The sequence below is a fragment of the Neovison vison genome, chromosome 3 (genome assembly GCF_020171115.1).
Source record: "Neovison vison isolate M4711 chromosome 3, ASM_NN_V1, whole genome shotgun sequence".
NCBI lineage: Eukaryota > Metazoa > Chordata > Mammalia > Carnivora > Mustelidae > Neogale > Neogale vison.
The window spans coordinates 56,928,337-56,953,525 of NC_058093.1; the positions used below are offsets into that span (position 1 = coordinate 56,928,337).

Below are 25,189 nucleotides of genomic sequence, written 5' to 3' on the forward strand. Positions count from 1 at the left end.
CTTTTTTTAGTGAAAAAATTTTTAAAGTTATTTATTTTGGGGGGACACTTTAAGTAATATTGTAGTAGTAGTGCAGAGGTCACATGAGCCATCCACAGAAAATGATAATAAAAACTAGATTTAAAACAAAATCAAGAAATTTAAACGGGAAATTCTGGCAATGAGCAAACCACAGAAAGACTGACGCTCAAATTCAGAGCTTTAACTATCCAAATACCTAGCTATAAGTATACTGTGCATGAATGGGGAAGGACACCAGGGGCACAGCAAAATAGCAGAGAATATACAGAAATACACTCTTGAAAGACAGAGAAGTACACACGTCAGGTCAATTGAGTTTGATGTATTTCTTAAGTGAGTACATTCCTTCACCATGATTAGCTTAGATAGCAGAAAGCCTGAAGTGTCAGAATACAGAGTACAGAGTCCAAATCTGGCAGAGCAGCTGGAAAGTAGTGGGTAATCTTAGAAGCAAGGAAACCAGAGAGAAACAGACTCATCTTTGCTTAAGTACTTGGCTAACCTGACAATTTTCACAGACCCACAGGGTGCCAGTCTAAAAAAGCAACAGTGGAAAGCCAGAAAACAGGGCATAGATCATCATCAGTATATTTTTGACGACAATGACATTAAAATGGACTTCAATTTAAAAAATTGAAATGTCAAATTATTGACTTCTAAATAACCCATCGGTCAAAGAATTCATAAAGGAAAACAAAATACTTTCACTAGCATAGTAATGAAAATAAATCAAAGTTTGTAGGATACAGCTATTGCAGAACTTAACAGGGAAGTTTATAGCCCTAAATGCATATATAAGAAAAAGAAAGGTCTTAAATACACAAGCTAAGCCTTCCCTTTAAGAAGTTACCAAAAAAAAAAAAAAAAAAAGACAAAAAAACAAAACAAAACAGCAACAACAACAGGAAATCACACTCACAGAAATACAGAAGGAGATAATAAAGGACAGAAATCAATAAATCTCAGAAATCTGAGAAAAACCAATGAAACCAAAAGCTAGTTTGTCAAAAAGATTAATAATATTGATAAGCCTCTAGTCACAAAGGAAAAAGGGCACTAACTGAATAATCAGTAATAATAATAATTCACTAATATGAATAATGAAAGAGAAGACATTCAAAGGATAAGGCACTATTTGGACCAACAATGTGCCCATAAATTCAATGATTTAGATGAAATGGACAAACTCCTTGAAAGACATCAACAATCAAGGCTCACTAAAGAAGTAAAAGATAACCCGAATAGTTCTGCATTGATATTTAAAAAGTGGAACTCCTGTTTTAATGTCTCCCAAAAACAAAAAAAACAACAACTACAAGAAAACCTTGAAAACCCAGATGACTTCACTGGTGGATTCTACCAGAAATTTAGAAAGAAATAATATCAATTTGATACAAGCATTCCCCCCAAAACAGGTTTTCAAGAAGGGAGAGGTCAACTATATCATTTCTGACAAATCTCAAAAGAGATTTCTTTTGCTTTTTTAAAGATATTATTTATTTATTTGAGAGAGAGAGAGACAGAGACAATGCAAGCATGAGTAGGGGGAAGGGCAGAGAAGCAAGAGAAGCAGGCTCCTCACTGAGCCCAGAGCCTGACATGGGGCTTGATCTCAGGACCCTGAGATCATGACCTAAATGGAAGTCAGAGGCTTAACTGACTGAGCCACCCAGGCACCGCACCCCTCAAAAGCGATTTGTACTACATATACATGAGCTATTAAATATTCTGAAGAAAAAAAAAACTGCTGAAACTGGAATAAAGCTCATCTGTATGTATCAGGAGTTTATTATACTTCACAGGTTGGGAGATACGATGGGGGGCATCACCAGATGAGCTCAAGTGAAGAGGTAATTTGTTCATTTAACATTTGTTCTAAATTCCTTTCACTGTATCTTCCTGAGATGCAGAAGCTGGGCAGCTAAAAACTACATTTACTAGTCTCTCTTGCAGCCAGGATTCTGGTCATTATTTAGATTCTGCCAATCAGATGTGTTTCGAAAGAATTAAAGATGGAGTTAAGCTGGCAGATTAGCAGTGCATGAGGCATCCTTTTTGCTGGTATAGATCTAGCAGGCAACACAGATCAACCTTGAAGGCAGTTATATTCGTGGTTCCTGATTACTGGATTGAGGCTAAGTTGGTGTGACCCATGGAGTCTTCAGTTAGAACAGTGGTGTTCTGATTGAACCAAGGTTAGTTTCCTTAAGCAGGCCAATTCAACAGTAATGCCTTGAAATCATTTGTGGGAATGAGGGAGCTGGCTCTTCAATAATTTCTTAAGTACCCAGAAACCTCTTTCTGCTTAAATAGCCTTAGTGGTTTGTGTTATCATGGACTGAACTGACTGATGTATCAACTAACAGCCCCAAATGGTCACAGTTGCAAAACCAAAAACCCAATTCAGTCTCTCACAACTGGCTTGATATCTGATAGCCACAGACATTTCAAAGTTAATACTGAAGGAGAGATAAGTGAAATCTTTAAAAATACGTATGTATGACCTTGAAGGGAAAAGAGGAGCTCTTAAGACAAAAAGAATAAGCATAAATAAAAATATGATAAATCTGACTACATTAAAATTGGAAGTTCTATTAACCAAAAGGAATTTAGAATAAAAAAAGACACACCAAGACTGGGAAAAGATATCTCCCACAAATATAATTGATAAAAGGACCAGCATCCAAAATCTAAAACACTCATAAATTTATAAGAAAAAGATACATAATCCAATAGAAACATGTATCAAAGCCCTAAAATATCACTTTAAAAAAGAAGAAATCCAAAAGGTTAAAAACATAAAAAGTTACCTTAATGAGACACTATTTCGTATTCAGTACTGACAAAAATCAAAAAGGCTGTCAATGAGAAGTGTTAGCATGGGTGACAAGCATCAGGAATTCTAATACACAGCTGGTGGGAAAATAAATTAGTACTACTGGTAAAGTTGAAGACATTTTCAGAAATGTATGCTTATATGCACTGGAATCCATATTTAATGGTCATAACGTTGTAATTGGCAAAAACAATTCAAATATCCACCAACAGTTGTGTGGATATATAAATGGATATACATTCCATTAAATGCAACATGCAAAAAGATACCTAAGCCTTTTATCCTTTAAACTTATTCCTCCTCCACATTTCTCATTACATCACTCCTGACCCAGTTCTTCAAGTCATGTTAGGGCTTCTCCCTCTCTCTAAACATTGCCTTGCCAAATTTGAGTAGTCATTATATTCCAAAAGAATCTACTCCCTAAATATCTCTGCAACCTTCTTTCTCCATCACCAGTAACTCCTTAATCTGGGCCCATTATCATTTTTCACTCAGATAAATACATGTAATTCCTAAAAGTCTTTGCCTCTGGTCTCATTCTCGTTGCAAACTGATGTTCAACATGATGCTAAAGCTTTCATTTTCAAAGCCATGTGATGATTAAAACCCCTCCACTTGGATGAAGTATGAATAAAAATAATGGCTATAATTTACTAAGCCCCTACTATGTGGCAGGCATTATTTCATTTATCCTTATAATGCTGCAAAATGGCTGGTGTTACATCTATTTTATAGATGAGTTAACTACAGCTTAGAGAGGAGTAAGTAATTTGTCCAAATTTACATAGCTAATATGTGGATAAGACAAGATTCAATTTCAAGGTATTTTAATTGCAAAATATTTGCTTTTAATTAATACATTATTCTGCCTAAATTCTAAGCATCACACATGAAGTTCTAAATGATCTGACATGAGCCTATTCCCCAGCCTGACCTCCTGTCCCTATGGTTCCACTTAGCCATTGTAGATACTGCCTCTCCATTTGCTCCTTCCTTACTAATAACCTCTATTTTCTTTAGGACGGTAGTACGCTCAGCTAAAAACTAGTTTCCCTGACCTTCCTTGAAGCTGAGATTACCATTCTGATGAAAGAGAGATATAAATGGAAATCTCTGGATGGGGTTTCTGGGAAAGCTCTTTAATAAGGCTCAAAGTAACCTGGCATGCAATTTTTGCTCCACTCCTACCCCACCTTCTTCTTTCCTGGAAAATAGTGCTGGATCAGCTCTCTTACAGCCATGGGATATACATGTAAGCATGAAAGTCGCATGCTCTGGAATACAGAATATAAAATTAGGAGCCCAGGTCTGTGATGGCATTACCCACTCCAGGACTGCCTTTCTATGGGCTTATGTGGTTAATTGCCATGTTTTCCTATTCATAGTTAAGCATTGTCAGAACTGACATATACCCTTAATTGAGGCCTTTACTGGTCAACTTGCAATTTACTCAATATACTACGATTTGGCACACTTCTGTAGAGGGAGGTGGCCTGCTATTAAGATACGTATGTAAATCAGTCTCCTTAATTTTTCAAAGTAAATTCGGCATACTTAGGCTTTAGCCAGAGAATTGTTAAATGACTTATTTGTTTTATATATTCAATATTTTTATAAGCTTTTGTTTGAAAGTTCTACCCTTAAAAATGGGTTGAAAATCACTGGTCTATGACACAGTTTAAACTATCACTGAAATGTATTAAAGTTCTATCTTTGCATTGGGTCAATGAACACAAATCTCAAATAAATTTGATAAAATTTAATTGTGGAACGATTATTCTCTTGGCTTTCACTCAGAGCCAATTATGTGGAACAGTTTTAATATCTATGAAAGTGCCACGTAGAACACTGTGCATCATTTTGGCTTTTTATACAAATGTTCTGGTGACATATTTCCTACACCACGCAGGGCCAGAAAAAAAAGTCTGTTTTTTTTCTGAGGAACTGATATGCTTACTAACAATGGTATGTGAATCATGTAAGCCATTGTGTTTTCCTTCTATTTTTAGCAGCTAATTCAGTAAGATTTTTGTTAGCTAAGAGTGGCTTTCTTCAGCTAACACCTTTTCAGTTTTTAGAGCCTATGTTTTGATATTTTATTTACTTTTTGTTTATTGTGCCAATACATTTACTGAAAGCTGTCCCAAATTATTTTTTAGAAACAGGCAGGTTATTTTTTAAAAAATCATACCTTAAAGGGAAAGGAATATTACTCTTCTGACAAGACCAACAAAACCCATATGCAGATAGCCTTAGATTAATCAATCACTATTGCGATATTGTTTTCTATCCTAGCTAACTATAATAAAATTAAAGGTGTGTTGCGTTGTGAGATGTAATCCTCCCCTTCCAGGTCCCTGCATGTTATTGCTAGGTATGCTAAGAATGCAAAGCTTAGACCACTCTTTAAGCAGGTCATTTCTCAGGATTGCATTTGCAAGGAGCAACCCTGAAGGATAAAGCAACATCTTCTTTAGGACAAGGAATGAGTTTGCTTTCATTTATGAAAATGAAAGCAATGGATTCCCCAAGGTCAGTATTCTTCAGCTGAGACACAAACCCACTGCATTTAAAAGGTTCATTTGGGTCATCATGTAGCCTCTGTGGGACTTCGGAGGCATGGGGAACCAATCCAACATGATATTCGTGTTAACTGTTGTGACAATAAGTAATAAAATTTCAGAGCCAGGAGTTTCATGTCTTCTGCTAACATCCATAATAGTGACAGATTAACTTGCAGGTAAGTTTAATCCCAAATCCTGACAAAGATTCTCAAAAAAATTAGTTGGATCATTCAAAGTTTTAAAGCAGGTTAGAATTACATCCTTTGTAACTCAGAAGAATTCCTATAGACATATCATTAATGAAGATGACAGAGAAAGGCCAATTAAAATAACTTTCAAACAACAGACTGTCCTCAAAGGAGCCATTAAAGAACTGTTGAGGTTCTGACATTTTAAAGATGAAAATCGTTTTGTGTCTTTATACATCAAACGAATTGAGGAGATTTAAGTTGTTTATTAAGACAAAAAGCCCAGGCCCATTAACACTTGATGATCTTGTTTTAAAATGAAGAGAATTATCCCAATGAACGGGCCAAAAAGAATGAATCAAATAAGAGAAGACAGGAAAATATGATAAATAGAGCTATGTGGGACAACTGTGCATTCTTTCAAACAACTTATGAGCTGAAAGTTAATATAAGGCTTTACTTGAAAATAAAACCTAACACTGTGAAAGCTAAGAACAAACAAATAAAAAAATATTTTCTTAGAAAGTGAAAAACTGATGCTCTACATATGAAAAATCTAATGTGTTAATAACTGATTTATTTCTGAAAACACAGAAATAAAATATGCTTCTATTCAAAATAAGCAACTCAACATAAAAAAGCCTACAACCTTTTAAGTTGGTAAATAAATGATAAAAGTGAATTCCTTTCTAGACCAGGAAATTTCTGATGCCACTCAGCAACTCAGGATACTCCACCCCTTTTGCAACTCCCAACTATTGCTAACAAAAAATAGTGCCCAACATGTTACTAATTCAGAAAACTGAGAAACTGGTAACAGCAAAGTGTACAGAAAAGCTCATGGTTCTGTACTCAAGAATGCTATTAAAACCTTCAACATTAAAACAAAAATCTTCAAAAACATTATATAAAGACTAATTCAGAAGTAGATACAAAGCTAGACAGCAGACTGGAAGGTACACTGAAATGAGTTGACAACAAAGGAAAGAAGACTTATAAAAAGTAGGGAAGAGTAATTACAAAGGTACAATTACGTGCAATCATTTAGACAAACTAACTTAAGATAAAACTTGCATCACTATTTTTGAACAGAGCATATCATCAAAAGCTTTCATTATTTCTCACATAAGGGGAGTGTGCATGAACTTGTGAAAGGACTTAAAACCAAGACTGCACAGCATGCAAGAGAACAGGGATTTTATTTACTTATTTATTTTTAACAAAAGACTACTGTATCTTAGTTATTTCATAATCATTAAAAAAAGTTATAGATGGGGCGCCTGGGAGGCTCAGTGGGTTAAAGCCTCTGCCTTCGGCTCAGGTCACGATCCCAGCGTCCTGGGATCGAGCCCTGCATTGGGCTCTCTGCTCAGCGGGGAGCCTGCTTCCCCCCATCTCTCTGCCTGCCTCTCTGCCTGCTTGTGATCTCTGTCTGTCAAATAAATAAATAAAATCTTTAAAAAAAAAAAAAGTTATAGAAAATTGCTCTGATAAATCGATGACAAAATGACATCCTTCCTGTCATTCCACTGATTAAAAAAATTATTGAACAAATATATATTCAGCAGTTTACTAAGGGATTTAGTTGGCAAACATTCCATATTTATGCATTTTATTTATTCAAAATTATAAATCTAATTTTTAAAAAGTAAGGTATCATTTAGTTCTACTGCTTATAAACATATGAAATAATCTTTAAGATAAAAAATGTTTAAGGTTAAAAAGCTTCTTAGTGATAAAGGATTGAGTTAATCATACTTAACACTTTTTTTTTTTTTTTAAGGGATGTATTCTACCAAATACATGAGTGATTTTGGGCAATGCTTAAAAATACCTTCTACATAATTAATCAAAATGTGTGTTATTTTCATTTCTGAAGCAAAGCTCTTTATTATTGTCTTTTTAGCAATTTAAACTTTGTTCATGTTTAAGAGAAACTTGTCATGCTGTTAATTTTTAAAATATTTTCCATCGAGTAAATGATCTCCCTTAGAACACATCCGTGAAGTGGGGTAAAGCTGGAATTTGGTGAAGGATATTTCAAATATCAGAAGCAAATTAAGAATAAAAGGTCCATAGCACTGGTACCTAATCTTACTACCAAAAACTCCTTTGTATTTCTTTACTCCCTCATGGGCCTATTGTTTCAAAACATTTTGTGTGTACTCATTTATTAATTGAAATGGTCAGATTAAGACATTATGATGAGAATCTCAAAGAATGCTCCTAATAAGCATGAAAAGTGCAATCTCAGTGTGCTGGTAAAATACAGAAAAATACAAGCTAGATGTTTAACCTAGTTATTTTTCAACAGGTCAACAGAGGTAATGAAATCGTTTTATTCATTTCAATAAAACACTATGAATGCAAATTAGTAAATGGATGGCATTCTAAAACTGAGTTAATAAAGGGTATTCACCACATGGGTTGATTGTAGAGCTAAGTGAAGCAGCTCCCGTGGAAAGGCCGCCTTTTGAAACTGATGAAGCCACAGAAGGTAGAGAAGATGAAGGTGTAGTAGTGGAGGCTGTTGAGGATGGTAACCGTTCGCCAGACTCCATATCTATGAGAGGGAGAAGAATGTTAATTCTCAGTATTAGATAGTGGAATTATTCAAAGAATTAAACCTATCTTATTATCAAAGTAAGTCATTTAGGCATACTTTTATAAAATATGAAATAATTTCAAAAGCATGCTTTTCAGAAAGATAAAATATGGAATAAAAACGTAAGTACAATTTAAAATATCAATTTATGAAGTAAGTTTAATGTTAAGTATACCAAAACTTCTTTTAATAGATTTGCATATAACATATTAACTTCTTATTCTTCCTAAATCACCTCATCATCTATTCATTTACAACATAATACCCATATTATCTTAAGAAATCAAGAAAATAACACCACACTGGAATGGATCTTCTAAATCCAAGTCTTGAAAGTCTTAAGCATCCAACAATCTGACTGGGTAACTTGTATCAGACCAAGCGCTCCTCGCCCACCAAAAAGATGAATACATTTTAGAGTTGTTACTGTCAGGTTTGAACTACAGTTAAAATGGCCTTAGTATGACCCCTTTATAATAAGTGAGCACTTACACATATCTTCATTTATTTGCTTAGCTATTTCAGGTGCAATCTTACATTGGTCTTATTGTAAGTTTATGTTGATATTAAAAATCTAGAGTAGAAATGAATAAAAGGGGATCAAAATGTTTTAACTTCCAGTTTTAAAATAAGTCATGGGTTATAATGTACAGCATGCTGACTATTGTTAGTAATACTACAGTGTATATTTGTAAGTTGCTAAGAAAGTAGATCTTAAAAGTTCTTATCACAAGAAAAAATTTGTAACTGTGTAGTGATGAAAGTTAAGTAGGTTTATTGTGATGATCATTTTCCAATATATATAAATATCCATCACTAAGTTGTACACATGAAACTAATTTCAAATGTTATATATCAATTATATCCCAATAAATTTTTTAATCTAGAATAGGTTACAGTTATTTTAGTACTCTCTGCAAACAATGATCCTACAAGTAAGCAAGAAAGTCATGAAGTTCACAATTGCATTAATAAGTACACAATTTATAGGAAGAAACAAAACAAAAATACTGCTCATTTATAACTGAACTTATGATCAACCACAAGTAAACTTTCACCATGAAATCTAACCATGAAAAAGATTTCTGTATGGAATTCTATAAGCAAGTCACATAATTATTATACATTTTCTTATACAATTTAAAAAATTAAATTAGTCACCATACAGTACATCATCAGTTTTTGATGTAGTGTTCCATGCTTCAATGTTTGAATGTAATACCCAGTGCTCAATGCAACACAGGCCCTCCTTAGCACCCATCACTGGGCTAACCCATCCCCCACACCCTCCTCTCTCAAACCCTCAGTTTGATTCCCAGAGTCCATAGTCTCTCATGGTTCGTCTCCCCGTCTGACTTCCCTGTCTTCATTTTTATATTTTCTAAGAAAAATAGTCTGATTTTAAAATACTGACCAATTAAAATAAGGCAGGACTAATGTATAAAAGTTGGTTTAATCCATAGGGTATCTAGATTATTTTACTCATAAGATCGATAGATATAGTAAAGGTTATCACAGGTTAACATATAGCATTATTAGTAACCATTTCAGTAAGCTTTCCAATCATATACAATTCGAAATTTCTCTTCATATTCTGGCACTGCTGTCAGTCACTCTACAGATGATGATACTGCTATAATGAGTTTGTACTCTTAAGGAAATTTTCTTTCTCTGTATCAGCAGTCATCATGGAAAAGAGCAGTTGTTACTGATAGTTACATAAAACTAATGCTTGAAAGGCAGGTTTTGGGTCATCAAATGGTCATCAAGAAGCTTGAAGATGTGTGGTTGGTCTGATGGAAATGCCCATACTAATATTTTCTCCACAATTTTCACCCATAAGCCTCATTTCCCTATATACAAAAATTTTGCAACCTTTGTTAGACTTTACAGAAAAAGGCTATTTTTTAAAATGTATAGCTGGTAACCTCATTGTCTTAATAAATTCTAAAATGTGCTATTTAAATGTGTTTATTTTCAAAAAATAATGTAAAGTTGTTTTGTTTTGTTTTTTAAATTTGCCTTTGTACTCTACTGCAAAAATAGTGTGGTGATATAACATAGGTTAAGTACTTTAGCTGAGTACTTGGCATAAAAGTATTCAATAAATAATAGTCATTACTTTTTTTAAGATAATAAATTATGAACCCTAGGTATATTTCTTTCAGTTGTTATTACTTCATTCAGGACTAAAGCAGGTAAAACCCAGAAAACAAAATGAGCAGTCTCTACATATTGCTTATCGAAGATCTTTTCCTGGAAATGGTCATTAAAATTAAAGTATACATATACTTGGATCTTACAATCTACTTTTGAGAATCTATTCTGTAGAAATAAAATACTAGCAGGTTCTTTATTATAACACTTTAAAAAATAAAGTTTAAACCTGGAAATAACAAAGTAGAACTACAGTTAATGGTATGATGTTAGGGCCTTTTTTAGTTTTCAATAAAGTGGAATTTTGTTTTATTTTTGGTTCCTTTTGTTCATTTAAGTGGAAAAGGGCTGAACTTTTTTTTTAAAAAATATGGTTATGCAGCCATTTTCCTTAGAAGTTCTATTTATATACATTATTCATGTATTATTCTTTTCAACTATTTTGATCTTAGTACTGCAGAGATAGATAGAGTCCAGGCATGCTGCTAAACTCCTACAATACAGGGGACATCCCACACACAGAGAATTACCTGGCCCAAAATGTTAGGAGCGCTAAGGTTGAGAAATCCCTGATCTAAAATATCAAAAATTGTATTACTTAGAATGCAATTAACTATAACTTTCTAGTAAGTATTAACTCTATATAATTGTTATAATAAGATGATTCAAGCGGATTTATTGACATTGTGATAAATGATAACATTATCATTATATTCAACCTATCATTTGTGTCAGTCTAACTCGTCTATTATTTTAATTTTGTCCTAATTGTTTAAAACTGATAATGTATCATAGGTCATTAACATATATCAGAACATTTGCTCATACTGGATAACATGAATTTACTATATTTTACTAGGATGATATTTGCCAATAGCAATTCTGAGAACAGACAAAAATCAGAACTGTCACAAACAACTTTTCTACATAATGATTTTCTATACTCATTCCAAAAAGATTCAATGATCAGTTGTTAATGATAACATTTCAAATTCAGGCACAGCAGACTTCCCTTTTGTGTAATCACAGAGGTTATGAATGCTGACAGCTGCTAGGTGTAAACCTGAACAGGTGCTATTAAGGAAAAGCGAGACACGTGGGCTAAGAAGTACAAACATGATCAGCTGTCCTTTGTGTCATTTGCAGGAAACATAATAACAGACTTAGATAATTTCTCCTAGAAGGTGTTCTGTCCTTATCTTTGCCAGCAATACCAAAAGTTCTCTGTGGGGATTCAAAGCACAAGGGTAGATTTGGTGAAACCTGATTTATCCTTGCAAGGTAAACTCAAGTGAAAAATAGTAATCAAGAATAATAAAGATCATGAGGAAGTCACTCTGCTGCTGCTTTTGGTTTAGTAGTGCACTAACATTAGATTTACAAATCCACTATTCTCTAAAAGGTCTGACAACGACTTTTATAAAACCATTTCTTTAGATAATTTCCAGGCAAGTGAACGCTCGGACAAATAATATTTCAAGATTTTAAGTAGCTTAACAAAAACAAAAGCCAAGAAGATACAAACACTTTTCTGATAAGGGATTTTGTGGAATAGGAGATAAGGCAGAAACACCTTATTAGATAATAAACAAAATTATGTAATATGTTTGAAGGAAAGTCATTCTATTTAAAAAACTTTTATTTACCTACATTTTCAAAAATAGTTATTTTGAGTCTTAAGCATAGTATCTTGTGGCGCCTGGGTGGCTCAGTGGGTTGAGCCACTGCCTTCGGCTCAGGTCATGATCTCAGGGTCCTGGGATTGAGTCCCGCATCAGGCTCTCTGCTCAGCAGGGAGCCTGCTTCCTCCTCTCTCTCTCTCTGCCTGCCTCTCTGCCTACTTGTGATCTCTGTCAAATAAATAAATCTTTAAAAAAAAAAAAGAATATATAAAATGAATCAATTTCCTTTGAAGCTTCGCATATTTTAACAACCACCATAAAGAGTAACAATTGCATCCCCAAACAAAAATAGGCTGGCATGAGGTGCCTGGGTGGCTCAGTGGGTTAATCCTCTGCCTTCTGCTCAGGTCATGGTCCCGGGGTCCTGGGATCAAGCCCTGCATCAGCTCTCTGCGCTGCAGGAAGCCTGCTTCCCCTTCTCTCTCTGCTGCCTCTCTGCCTGCTTGTGATCTCGGTCTCTCTCTGTCAAATAAATAAATAAAACCTAAAAAAAAAAAAAAAAAGGGCTGGCAATCAGGTGCTCTGTGCTGCAGTCTGTGATCTGGAGCAAGTCATAAACACCCTAAATACTAGTTTTCTTACCTGAAAAAATGATAGGTTTAAACTAAACTAACCCTCAAGTCACTATCAGAGTTTTGCCAACTTGATGGTTAAAAAAAAAAAAAAAAAAAACAAAACCTTCACATCGTATTAAAATATTTAACAATTTGGGGTGGCTGGGTGACTCTGTTGGTTAAGCTTCTGACTCTTGATTTCAGCTCAGGTCATGATCATGAGATGAAGCCCTGGCACTCAGTGGGAAGTCTGCTCGAGATTCTCTCTCTCCCCTGCAGCCCCCCACCAACTTTCTCTCTCTAAAATGAATAAATAAATATTCAAAATATTTAACAATTTAATTCCCCTTTTTCTTTATCTTTCCTTTCATTGTCCTGGTTCTATCTCCAAATGTGTATCATGATAAATTATAAATTTCTGCTAAATCTTTTAAAGATTTACTTGTCTTATTTATAACTCAAGAGACTTGATAAGAAAATTATACAAGGGGCACCTGGGTGGCTCAGTGAGTTAAAGCCTCTGCCTTCGGCTCAGGTCATGATCCCAGGGTCCTAGGATCGAGCCCCGCATCGGGCTTTCTGCTCAGCAGGGAGACTGCTTCCTCCTCTCTCTCTGCCTACTTGTGATCTCTGTCTGTCAAATAAATAAATAAAATCCTCAAAAAAAAAATTATACAAGAGTAGAGCACTGATTTTCATGCTTTTCAGTAAATATCTATCCAAAAGGATTAAATATTCCTTTGCAATGAGACATCTGTGAGAAAGAGGCTATCCTAATATACAAAAAAAATTACAGAAAATTTGAACAAAATTTAACATGTATGGATCAACTAAACTGTAAGTAGAGTATATGAGTTTAAATGTTGACAATGATTAGAAGTTTCTAACAAGGATACAAAAGTCAGAAGAATAAAAAGAGAGACAATGTCTAGTTAATTGTTCCTTTAATCTACCAAGTCCCAAAATACAACCAAAAAGACTAAAGCTTTGCTTAACTAGGAAATGCAACTAAAATTAACTGGAATTTCTAAGATATTTCTGAAAAGTGAGGCTGATGGATAAGAGATTGGGAAAAATTAAGCAGGGTAACAAAGAGAAGTCATGTTACTTTATGCAAGATATCCACATATACTCAGAAGTTGAAGAAAGAAAGATGCAAAGTACTACAGTCTGATGAACTAGAATAAAAACTCTCTTTCAGTGGGGAAGAAGCAGAGCTAACCTAAGAGGAAAAACACACTTCTTAAAGAGCAAAATGAATTTAAGAGTTTGTGAATATCATGCAAAAATACTTTTGTCCTGGTTATCCTAACATTAGGTTTATCTTTCTAATATTACCACTCTCATTCAAAATCTTCAGTTTATCCAAGAAGTATATTCACATATATGGGTAAAGATATATGTAAAGGATTATTACAACATATTAATTATAAATGACTTTTTAAAAAAGGATTGAGAGAGAGAGAGAGCATTGGGGAGGGGCAGAGGAAGAGGGAGAGAGGGGATCCCAAGCAGACTCCCCAACGACCATGGAGTCTGACATGGGGATTGATCCCATGACACTGATATCATGACCCAAGATGAAATCAAGAGTCAGATTCTCAACTAGCTGAGCTACCCAGGCACTCTGGTAAATGACTTTTAAAAACAAAAATTCCACCAATTAGGAATTGTTAAATTAAGGTACATCCCTTTAATAGAATACTATGCACAAAAGAATGAGGTACACCTATACTAGATTATTTTATTAAATGAGAAAAGTAAACTGGATAGGAATAAAAATAGCATGATCTCATGTGTGATGAAGAGAAAAGGGAGAATATTTTTATGCCTGTATATGTAGAATACTTCTAGAAAATTTTTAAGAAACTGGTAACTAGGGGCACCTGGGTGGTTTAGTCAGTTGAGCATTGGACTCTTGGTTTCAGCTCAAGTCATGACATCAGGATTCTGTAATTGAGTCCCACCATGGGGCTCTGACTCAGCATGGAGTCCGTTGGGATTCCATCCCTCTCCCTCTCTCTCTCTCTGCCCCTCCCTTCATTCAGCGCTCTGTTGCACACACTTTCTCTCTTGAGAGAGAAACAAACAAACAAACAAACACAAAGAAAAGAAAGAAACGGGTAACTCTTTACTCCTAGCTAAAGGGACTAGAGAATTGACATCTAGGATAAGTGAATTATTTTTCACTATATATCATTTTGACCACTTGCTACCATGTGCTAGTATTAATGACAGTTAAACTAATAAAAAAAAAAAGGAAGAACTTCCAAAGATTTGTTATTGCTGAAAATTACCCTTCAATATGTTCTACAGAGTTCCAGTTCAAGATTGCGATGCAAAAGGATCCCGAATCCACCTCCTCCCACAGACACACTGAGTCTACAGTGACCCATGAAACAAATTCCTCTAAACAAACAAACAAACAAACCCTAAAGTCTAGCTCAGTGATGACTAGATATCAGGCAAATAAGAGAACCACATTAAAACAGGTAAGAAGCTGAGACACAATACTGCTATAAAACCCCACTCCTGGCACAGGGACCCACAACCAGGAAGGAGCTCAAAACACAGAAGTTCTCCCTGAGGAGCAAGTGGTTTGAGCCCCACACTGGGCATCCCAACTTTTATGACACACACTTGAGAAATGAGCCTCCAAAACAACTAACTTTGAGAACCAACAAAGCTTGCATCTCAAGACCTACAAGACTATGTGATCTGAGAAACTGCTTTCAAAGGACTCACATTCAGATTCACCCACTCCAAGACCCAGCTCAGAGGGAGCCAATCACACCCAGAATACTTGGGTTAATGCACTGGCATAAGGGAGCAGCATCTAATTTAACACACACACCCAGGAGCCTGCTGGAACACTTCACAAGGATGGAGACAGGCAGATGTCATCTTCACACTTTCCTCTTTACTGTGCTCCAGAACACCAATATCTTCCATAAGGAAGCTTATGAGTGCCCCAATTTAGAGGGCTACTGCCTAGGGAACCTCTTGACTGCCTACTTGTGAAGGCCAGGAGAGATTGTTTTCCAGGTCCCACACCATAATAATCATACCCTTATCTAGAACACCAATTTTTTTTTTTAATTTTACAGAGAGAGATCACAAGTAGACAGAGAGGCAGGCAGAGAGAGCGAGGGAAGCAGGCTCGCTGCTGAGCAGAGACCCCCCGATGCAGGACTCGATCCCAGGACCCTGAGATCATGACCTGAGCCGAAGGCAGCAGCTTAACCCACTGAGCCACCCAGGCACCCCTAGAACACCAATTTTTATGACTGCTTCCAAGGAATAGCTCTACATCACCTGTCTCTGGTGGGCAGTGGGGCTTACACTCATGGATCCACAGGATTGCACCAAGCAGAGGAAGGGTTCTTAAGTAGCTACCATCTCCAGCAAGAGGAAGAGGCAACAGATGCACAGCTTGATCTTTCTGTGAGGGAGGTTTATTAGTTAATCATCATGAATTCAACCTGAGGGGTCAGCTTCTAATTAAACTTACATTGAAGGGCTGACTGTAATGTAATCTTTTCCAGAGAACTTGGAGGCTGGGTACGGTCTTAGAGCTCACTATTTGTCACATTCCAGAGACCTAGTGTCTCCTACAGAGTTTTTATACACATCTGTTTTCCCAGTTTTTATGTCTGGTAGCCTGGTTTTTGTAGCTGTCATTCAGGGAACATCCCTTCGTCACCTGGCTCTGGTGGTACATGAAAAGATGTCCAATATCATTAATCATCAGAGTGATGCAAATTAACCACAACTCACACCTGTTAGAATGGCTATTATCCAAAAGACAAGAACTAACAAGTATTAGCAAGGGAATGGAGAAAAGGGAACAGTTGTGCATAGTTGGTGGGGATGTAAACTGATGCAGCTCCAGTATAGAAATTCCTCAAGAAATTAAAAATACAATGATCTAATAATTCCATTTCTGGGTATTTATCAAAATGAAAACACTAACTCAAAAAAGATAATAGGCAGCCCCATGTTCACAGCAATGTTATTTACAATAGCCAAGGTATGGAAACAACTTCAGTATCCCTCAGTGGATGAATGGATAAAGAAATTGTGGCATATACATATAATGGAATATTCCTCAGCCATAAAAAAAAAAAGAATGAAATCTTGCTCTTTGTGAATGGACCTTGAGGGCATTAAGCGAAGTGAAGTAAGTCAGAGAAAAATAAACACCATATAATCTCTCTTATGTGTGTATATAAAAAAAATTTAGAAATAAAAATAAGAAAGAAGCAAGTTCATAGATACAGAGAAGAGACTGGTGGTTGCCAGAGATTGGGGTGTGGAGGGCTGAAAGAAAAGGGTACACTTTTTTTGTCTTGAGTGTGGTGCATAAAAAATGAATCTTGAAACACTGAAAAAATAAAATTAAATTTTAAAAAATGTTCTGCAGAGTCTCAGTTATTTTTAAGTACCTTGGAAGAAGGTAAGGAGAGGAAGAAGTAGAGGGTATAGCTCTAGCCCATATGCTACTAGCTTCCATCAGGTCCTCTTTTATCTGTTTTGTATATTGAGAGTCCATATGAGATTTTGTTTGAAAAAAGGGTCCCATTGACTTAAAAAAAGTTTTCAAACCACTGATCTAAAGGATCTCTGTCTCATATCACTTCTTAATAACATGACCATCTGTCCAATCCTATTTGTTGTGACTTCAAAATCTAAGTTCCCAACTGGAAGTTGGAGGCATTTTCACTTTTGATTGATCTTTAAAACCTAATTTCAAGCCATTGCAAAATGTGTCTTCAAATTAGGTCTTACTCCCCTATGAAGAACATCCTTCTAATTCTGCACCCCAAATACCCTGACCCTGCTGGTCTGAGTCAATCACCTACTTGGGGAAGTTGTAAGTGACACATCTCATTATCTAATATCTCTGTTTCAATATCCCCCTGGATACTCAGTTCTCTCTTCTCTCTTTACTATCTTCATTTGTTTTAAAAAGAAAAGCAAAAAGAATAAGAACAAAACAAGATACCTGTTGAATAGAATGTTCAGCTCTATTGACATTAATTAGTAACCCATCAGGTGGAGGTTGGGGAGAACTAAGTGATGGACTTACAGTATTATAGTAAAACAACTTCTTTCTCTTAGAAAATTTAAAACCTAATGAATCATCCTTTCCTTTCCATCTATTAAAATGGGGGAGGTGGACTTCCTCCATTCTCTTAAACTAGTCAGGAACGTTACCCCACTGATCATTCTCTCTCTTGTCCATATCTACTCTACTGGATTGTTCCCAGTTATCTTCCATCTTTAAAAACAAGAAAAACTCTCCTTTGACTACTGATCCCTATTTTGCCACTTCATATTTTCTACTCTCATTTTCAACTAAGATAATTAAAATAAAATTGTCTACTTTTATGGTTTCTATTTTTTTAACCTGTCCAGAACATCACTCAGTCCAGTCTGGCCCATCATTAGTATGACTTTTAGTGCTGGGATCCCACTACCAAAACAATGAATGAAAGTTAAGCAAAATCTAACCAGGTGAGCAGAAAGACAGAATATAAAAAGAATATAGAAATCAATCAGGAGGTAAAGGGAATTTTAGAATAAAAGTTGGTAGCAATCTGACTGGTGGAATGCAAAGAAATTAGATGGAAAAATTTAGACAATGGTATCTTTAATGCACGAGGCAAGTCATGATACAAAACCTGTATGCAAAGTATGGAATTCACATCCCATATAGGGGGATAAAGCATGTGCATGTTTATCCAGCGACCCCCCCTAATCCAGTCCATTGCCAAGTCTTCTCTACTTTTACCATAATTTTAAATTGATCTACATTTTTCCATTTCCATAGTACAACCCTGATCCATGACACTAACAGTTTTCCTATAGAAACAAACTTGTCACAGTACCCCAATCCTTGCTGCTAAAATCCATTTTTCACAGAGTAAACTTTGTTAAAAATATAAATTAGATAATGGCACTTCCTTGCTTAAATTTTTCAATAAACATTGCAATTATATTTAAGATAAACTATTTACATCATTGAAAGGCTCCACAAATTTCCTCCACCTATATTCCTAAGCCTCATACATAATATGTGCTCAATATTTTCTGGCTGAATGAGCTAAATATGAAACATAAGGGGAAATTATAGAGGCATTTTTCATTGTCATGATTGTTTTCCTTGACGTTCTTATCATTAAACTCTAGAAAGAATTAGTTAAGTGAAAAACTAATTTGAAGTGAAAAATAGGATGAGGGAAATATTTAAATGCTGATCCTGTTATTTACCCTTTTGAATTTTTGTTTTTATATTTAATAATCTGAAATACTTAAAAACACATTCACCAAATTTTCAGTGAAACCATTTTAGTGAAATTGTTTAATTCTGTGGTAGGCAAAATAAAATTGATAATAGATATATTAGAAAACACAGAGTTCAAACAGAATAGGTACAAAGTTGTATAAAGGACCAAAAGCACCATGAAAACAAGATTAGAAAAACTAGTAAAAAGAAATAGAGTTTAAAAAAATTAGTGGGTCAGATTACATACAAGTAAATTAACTTAGAACATCAATGTGGAAAAACAGACATGTATCAAATACATTTCTTCTACTACTGACATTATCATCACCATTTATATCCCTATTTAAAACTTCATCCACTATACTACTTATTGAGAGCCTAATGTTTATATCAGGTACTATGTTAAGTATTTTCTCTTCATTATTTTAATTATGTCAAGTAAACTCCAAATTTATTATTGTCATCATCATAATAATTTTCAGATAAGGAAACACAGACATAGAAAAATTAAGTAACTTGCCATAAACAAAGGTAGTAAGTGTTAGAAACAAAAGTCTGACCTCACACTTTAGGAAATATTAATTATATTTAAGAAATATTATTATAATCTCAATTACTAAGGAACATGTTAAGTATGGAAACTATTATTTTATTTTATTTTTTAAGATTTTTATTTACTTGACTGAGAGAGACATAGTGAGAGAAGGAACACAAGCAGGGAGAGTGGGAGAGGGAGAAGCAGGCTTCCAGTCAAGCTGGGAGCCCAGTGCAGACTTGATCCCAGGACCCTGGGATCATGACCCGAGCCGAAGGCAGATGCTTAACAACTGAGTCACCCAAGCACCCCTAATACTTTAAGAAATAAGGGAAGAAACAGATAAGGCACAGTGGACAATTATAATGTAACAAAAAATAAGTCATATTGGGGTGCCTAGGTGGCTCAGTCGTTAAGTGTCTACCTTCAGCTCAGTCATGAGCCCCTGGGTCCTGGGATCAAGTCCTGTATCAGGCTTCCCAGTGAGCTGATTCTTCCTCTCCCATGCCCCTTGCTTGTGTTCCCTCTCTCACTGTGTTTCCCTCATATAAAAATCTTAAAAAAGAAAAAAAAAAGTTATATTTAAAAAATGGGAAAAAATCTTAAAAAGCCAATAAAAATCTTAAAAAAGAAAAAAAAAGTTATATTTAAAAAATGGAAAAAAAAACACCCAGAAAATTTTAGGTAAAAAATAAGAAGACCAATGAATGATAATTGTGGTCTTAAGAACTCCTGGTTCTAGGGGCGCCTGGGTGGCTCAGTGGGTTGGGCCTCTGCCTTCAGCTCAGGTCGTGATCTCAGGGTCCTGGGATCGTGCCCCGTGTGGGGCTCTCTGCTTGGTGGGGAGCCTGCTTCCCCCTCTCTCTCTGCCTGCCTTTCTGTGATCTCTCTCTCTCTGTGTCAAATAAATAAATAAAACCTTAAAAAAAAAAAAAAAAAAAAAAGACCTCCTGGTTTAAAAAAAAGAACTTGTAAGGCCACCTGGCTGGCTCAGTCAGAAAAGCCTGTGACTTGTGATCTCAAGGTCAGGAGCTGGAGCCTCATGTTGGGTGTAGAGATTACTAAGAAAAATAAACTTTAAAAAAAAAAAAAAAACGAACTTAAAAATAAAGAAATAAAAACTTTAAAAAGCATCTAAAAAATAGTCTCTGCTCACTTTGGCAGCACATATACTAACAAACAGTCCCTTATTCAGCCTTTTTCTTTTTCTTTTCCCTCCAACATACCTACAAAAACCCAGGAAAAGAAAATGTAATAACAAAAAATTAAGAGGGCTAACAAACCATCAAAATCTGGGAAGAACTTCTCTACTCCCAGCAAAACAAACTGAAATGTTTATTAAAGTGGATAATATAAAACCATTAAAAATCTCATTTTCTAATACTATTTAACATAAGAAAACATTCATGGTATAATGTTAAATGAAAAAGGCAACATATATAACATAAAGTATGATCTAATTTTGTTTTTAAAAAATACGGGTGTGCCTAGGTGGCTCAGTCATTTAAGGGTCTCTGACTCTTGATTTTAGCTCAGGTCATGATCTCAGGGTGATATTGAGCACCGCATTGAGGAGCACAAGGGAGGGAGAAAGAATCTGATGCAGACGCAGCACTGAGCATGTGCATGCAGACGCAGCCCATGACCTAGACATCATGTCCTGAGCTAAAACCAAGAATAAGACCCTTAACTAACTGAGCCACTCAGGCACCCTAGGATATAGTACATTACTTTAAATGTATTTTCTCTTCCTTATGATTTTCTTGATAATATTTTCTTTTCTCTTACTGTAAAAATACATTATACAAACAAAAGATATGTGTTGATCAAGTGTTTATATTGTTAGTAAGTCTTCTAGTCAATGGTAGGCTATTAGTTAAGTTTTTAGGGAATCAAAACTCATACACAGATTTTCAACTGTATAGGAGGTTGGGCCCTAACTCTCACATATTTTAAGTGTCAAGTATAATCTTAAATTTTATTTCCAGTGTAGAAAAGATTCTTGATCAAGAACATATTAAGCGATTTTACACATACAAAATTTGTCCTTCAGGGTACTTTAGGAAGAGGACTTACAGTCATTCATCCTGGATGATTCAAAAGAGATGAATTAGTCACAAACTCAACAGTTCAGTTACCATTAACCAAGAACCCAAAATTACAAAGTATGCTAAAAAAATTATTCCATCAAGAACCACATGTATTTTGAAAACTGCTGTATTAATGTTATTGGCTTAGACCAACTAATTGTTTACTAACCCAAATGCAAGATTCAAGATCAAGTCATAAAACCAATTTTCTCTCAGCTATATTATTCATTAATAATAATACTGTACTTAACCATAGACAAATTCTTATTTCTGGATGCCTGTTATATAGTGAAAATCTTTTAAAAAGGGGGGGGATAACTGGGGGGACCTTAGAGGGGAAGATGAAGCATGAGAGACTGTGGACTCTGAGAAACAGACTGAGGGTTTTGGAAGGGAGGGGGTCAGGGGTTGGGTAAGCTTGGTGGTGGGTATTAAGGAGGGCATGTATTCTGTGGAGCACTGGGTGTGGTGCATAAACAATGAATCTTGGAACACTGAAAAAATAAAATTAAATTTAAAAAATTTTAAAAGGGGGGGTAAGTTTTCAGATATTATTATTTCTCCCAAGTAATTTTTCAGCACCACATCTTCTGTCTTCTTCCATGGCTCCAGTGACACAACAATTAGACCTTTTGTTGCTGTCCCACATGTCCCTGAGGTATCATTATTTTTTTTTTAAGATTTATTTATTTATTTATTTGAGAGAGAGAGACAGTGAGAGAGAGCATGAACGAGGAGACAGGGGGTCAGGAAGGACCAGGTAAACCCACAGGTTGAGGAAGAGATGTCCATGCCACCCTCTAAAAGTGTAAGAGATGACAAACCTAGAGCCCGAGAAGTACAGTCTTACAGAAGCACATGGAACTTTCTGCCCAGTTTTTATGTCCACTGAATAGACTAACTGTTCTCTTCGGGCTTACCTTGCTCTCAGGCTCATTTTAAAACAAACTCGAAGCACCTGAGTGGTTCATTGTGTTGTCTGGATAGTCACATTGAAATACATTAAAAAAAAAAAAAAAACTTGGGTGCCTGGGTAGCTCAGTGGGTTAAGCTGCTGCCTTCGGCTCAGGTCATGATCTCAGGGTCCTGGGATCAAGTCCTGCATCAGGCTCTCTGCTCAGCAGGGAGCCTGCTTACTCCTCTCTCTCTCTGCCTGCCTCTCTGCCTACTTGTGATCTCTCTCTGTCGAATAAATAAATAAAATCTTTAAAAAAAAAAAAAACTTGGACAAGTTATAATGAACATGCCTGAAACAAGTGGAAAAACAGGCTCAACATTGAAAGAGAAGATACAAAGAACCAATGGAAATTCTAAAATTAAACAAAAAAATATGCAGTAACAAAAGTTAAAAACTCACCAGATGGATACAGTAGAATGCAGATGATATAGAAAAGAATTCATGAACTTCAATATAGATCAACAGAAATTATCCAATCTGAACAACATAGAGAATAACCATTAAAAACAAATAATGAGGGACGCCTGGGTGGCTCAGTTGGTTGGATGACAGCCTCCGGCTCAGGGCGTGATCTTGGAGTCCCGGGATGGAGTCCCACATCAGGCTCCCAGCTCCATGGGGAGTCTGCTTCGCTCTCTGACCTTCTCCTCGTTCATGCTCTCTCTCACTGTCTCTCTCTCTCAAATAAATAAATAAATAAATCTTAAAAAAAAAATAATGATACCTCAGGGACATGTGGGACAGCAACAAAAGGTCTAATTGTTGTGTCACTGGAGCCATGGAAGAAGACAGAAGATGTGGTGCTGAAAAATTACTTGGGAGAAATAATAATATCTGAAAACTTACCCCCCCTTTTAAAATTTTTTAAATTTAATTTTATTTTTTCAGTGTTCCAAGATTCATTGTTTATGCACCACACCCAGTGCTCCACAGAATACATGCCCTCCTTAATACCCACCACCAAGCTTACCCAACCCCTGACCCCCTCCCTTCCAAAACCCTCAGTCTGTTTCTCAGAGTCCACAGTCTCTCATGCTTCATCTTCCCCTCTAAGGTCCCCCCAGTTATCCCCCCCCTTTTTAAAAGATTTTATCTATTTATATGAGAGAGAGAGAGAGAGAGAGACCGTGCACACATGAGTTGGGGGGGCAGTGAAAGGGAGAGGGAAAAGCAGACTCCCCACTGAGCAGGGAGCCTGACATAGAGCTTGATCCCAGGACCCTGAGATCATGACCTGAGCCAAAGACAGACACTTAACTGACTGAGCCACTCAAGTACCCTGAAAACTTCCCATTTTTGATGAAAGACATAACTCATTAGATTCAAGAAACTGAGCAAACTCCAACTTGGATAAACTCAAAGAAAAATAAAGATCTAGATAAAAATGGACAATATTTCAACTAAGCATACTGCTTTTACCAAATAAATTCAAGTTTTAAGAATTCCCTAAGGGAATTGGGGAAACACCACAAAGACGTTTTTCCAGAAAGTTGAAATTTGTAATTATACTATATATATATATATATATATATATTTTTTTTTTTTTTCCTAGTCCCTCTTTTTGGTCTATGTTAGAAGTTTTTAGTTCTTGGAAAGATATATCTTACTTCTGACCATATTTTATTATACTGTTAATTTTTTCCCAAATTTATGACAAAATTTTATTAATGCTAGGGTCCAACAGAACATAGCAAAATGCATACTTTGATTTCTTGTGTGAACACTGATTTTACTTATAATTAAGAATCTTTAATTGAAAAAATCTGGATCAAATATGCATTCATGAAGATGTCAGTTAATCAGATCTCCCCTTGTTATACTTTCCAATCCAAGACTTAGAGAATGTCCATTTATTTTACATAAAGTTTTATACTACACAAGTCCAAAACAGCAAACGAACCTGCCCAACATCCTAGGAATTTACCAAGATGGGTGTGACCCATCTAACCTAAACCAATCTTAGTATTATAGTCTTATTTCAGGTTAATTCCTGCAAGACTGGTAAGGTTAATTTTTAGGAATTTTAAGTTAATATTGACAAACCTTGTCACAGAGGCTATAAGAGACAAATGAAGCAATTCACATTTATCACACTAAATAGAGCTTTGGCTACCCAATGTTAACCTCTAGAGCTCTGGTATGCATGCCTGATGAGATTCCACTTTCTCAGAGGTTTATTATAAATGAAGGTATGATCACGGAAAAAAAAAGGTACCTATGCTTTCTGAAATTATTGCCCTTCTCAGAATGCATGAAAAGTTTTCAAGAAATAGCTTTTCCATGACTTGTTATAAATATCTATTAAAAAGCCACAAGTTTGCAGGAATCTATTTATGGTTACTATTAAGTTTATACAACTTATGGCTGTGTAACATGTCTCAGGGTCATATTAACCCTAAAAATAATTTTAAAAACAAGTTCACAAAAATATAGCCTAGTCCTACCAACACTCACTAATACCATGTCTTCCTCTTCTTTAGTTGGGTATGGTCTCAATAACTAGGCTTAAAACATATAAATCTAGCCATTATGCTTACAAAACCTATTTATAGACAGGTTTAAAAGGTGATTTCAAAAATCCCAAATATAAACAAATGAATCCCAAATGTAAGCAATCATGTGTATTTTGATGTTTAAATGCTTTCTAAAACTTGAACACCTCCCTATCTTCTAGAAAGCAAGTATGTAAGTAAGGTTGACCCTTGAA

General features: G+C 35.5%; 1 protein-coding gene across 18 annotated transcripts in view; it reads right to left on the reverse strand.

Annotated features, from left to right (window-relative positions):
- BAZ2B (bromodomain adjacent to zinc finger domain 2B) overlaps positions 1-25,189 on the reverse strand; it is a 315,898-nt gene that overhangs the window by 130,715 nt on the left and 159,994 nt on the right. For 17 of the 18 annotated variants that reach the window (XM_044242153.1, XM_044242152.1, XM_044242151.1 and 14 more), the window contains one exon: positions 8,032-8,175. In XM_044242153.1, the coding sequence (XP_044098088.1) occupies positions 8,032-8,173 (142 nt within the window). In that variant the 5' untranslated portion in view covers positions 8,174-8,175. Of the gene's footprint in view, positions 1-8,031; positions 8,176-15,534; positions 15,539-19,165; positions 19,170-25,189 lie in introns of those variants that run through there. The other variant, XM_044242141.1, reaches the window with a different exon arrangement.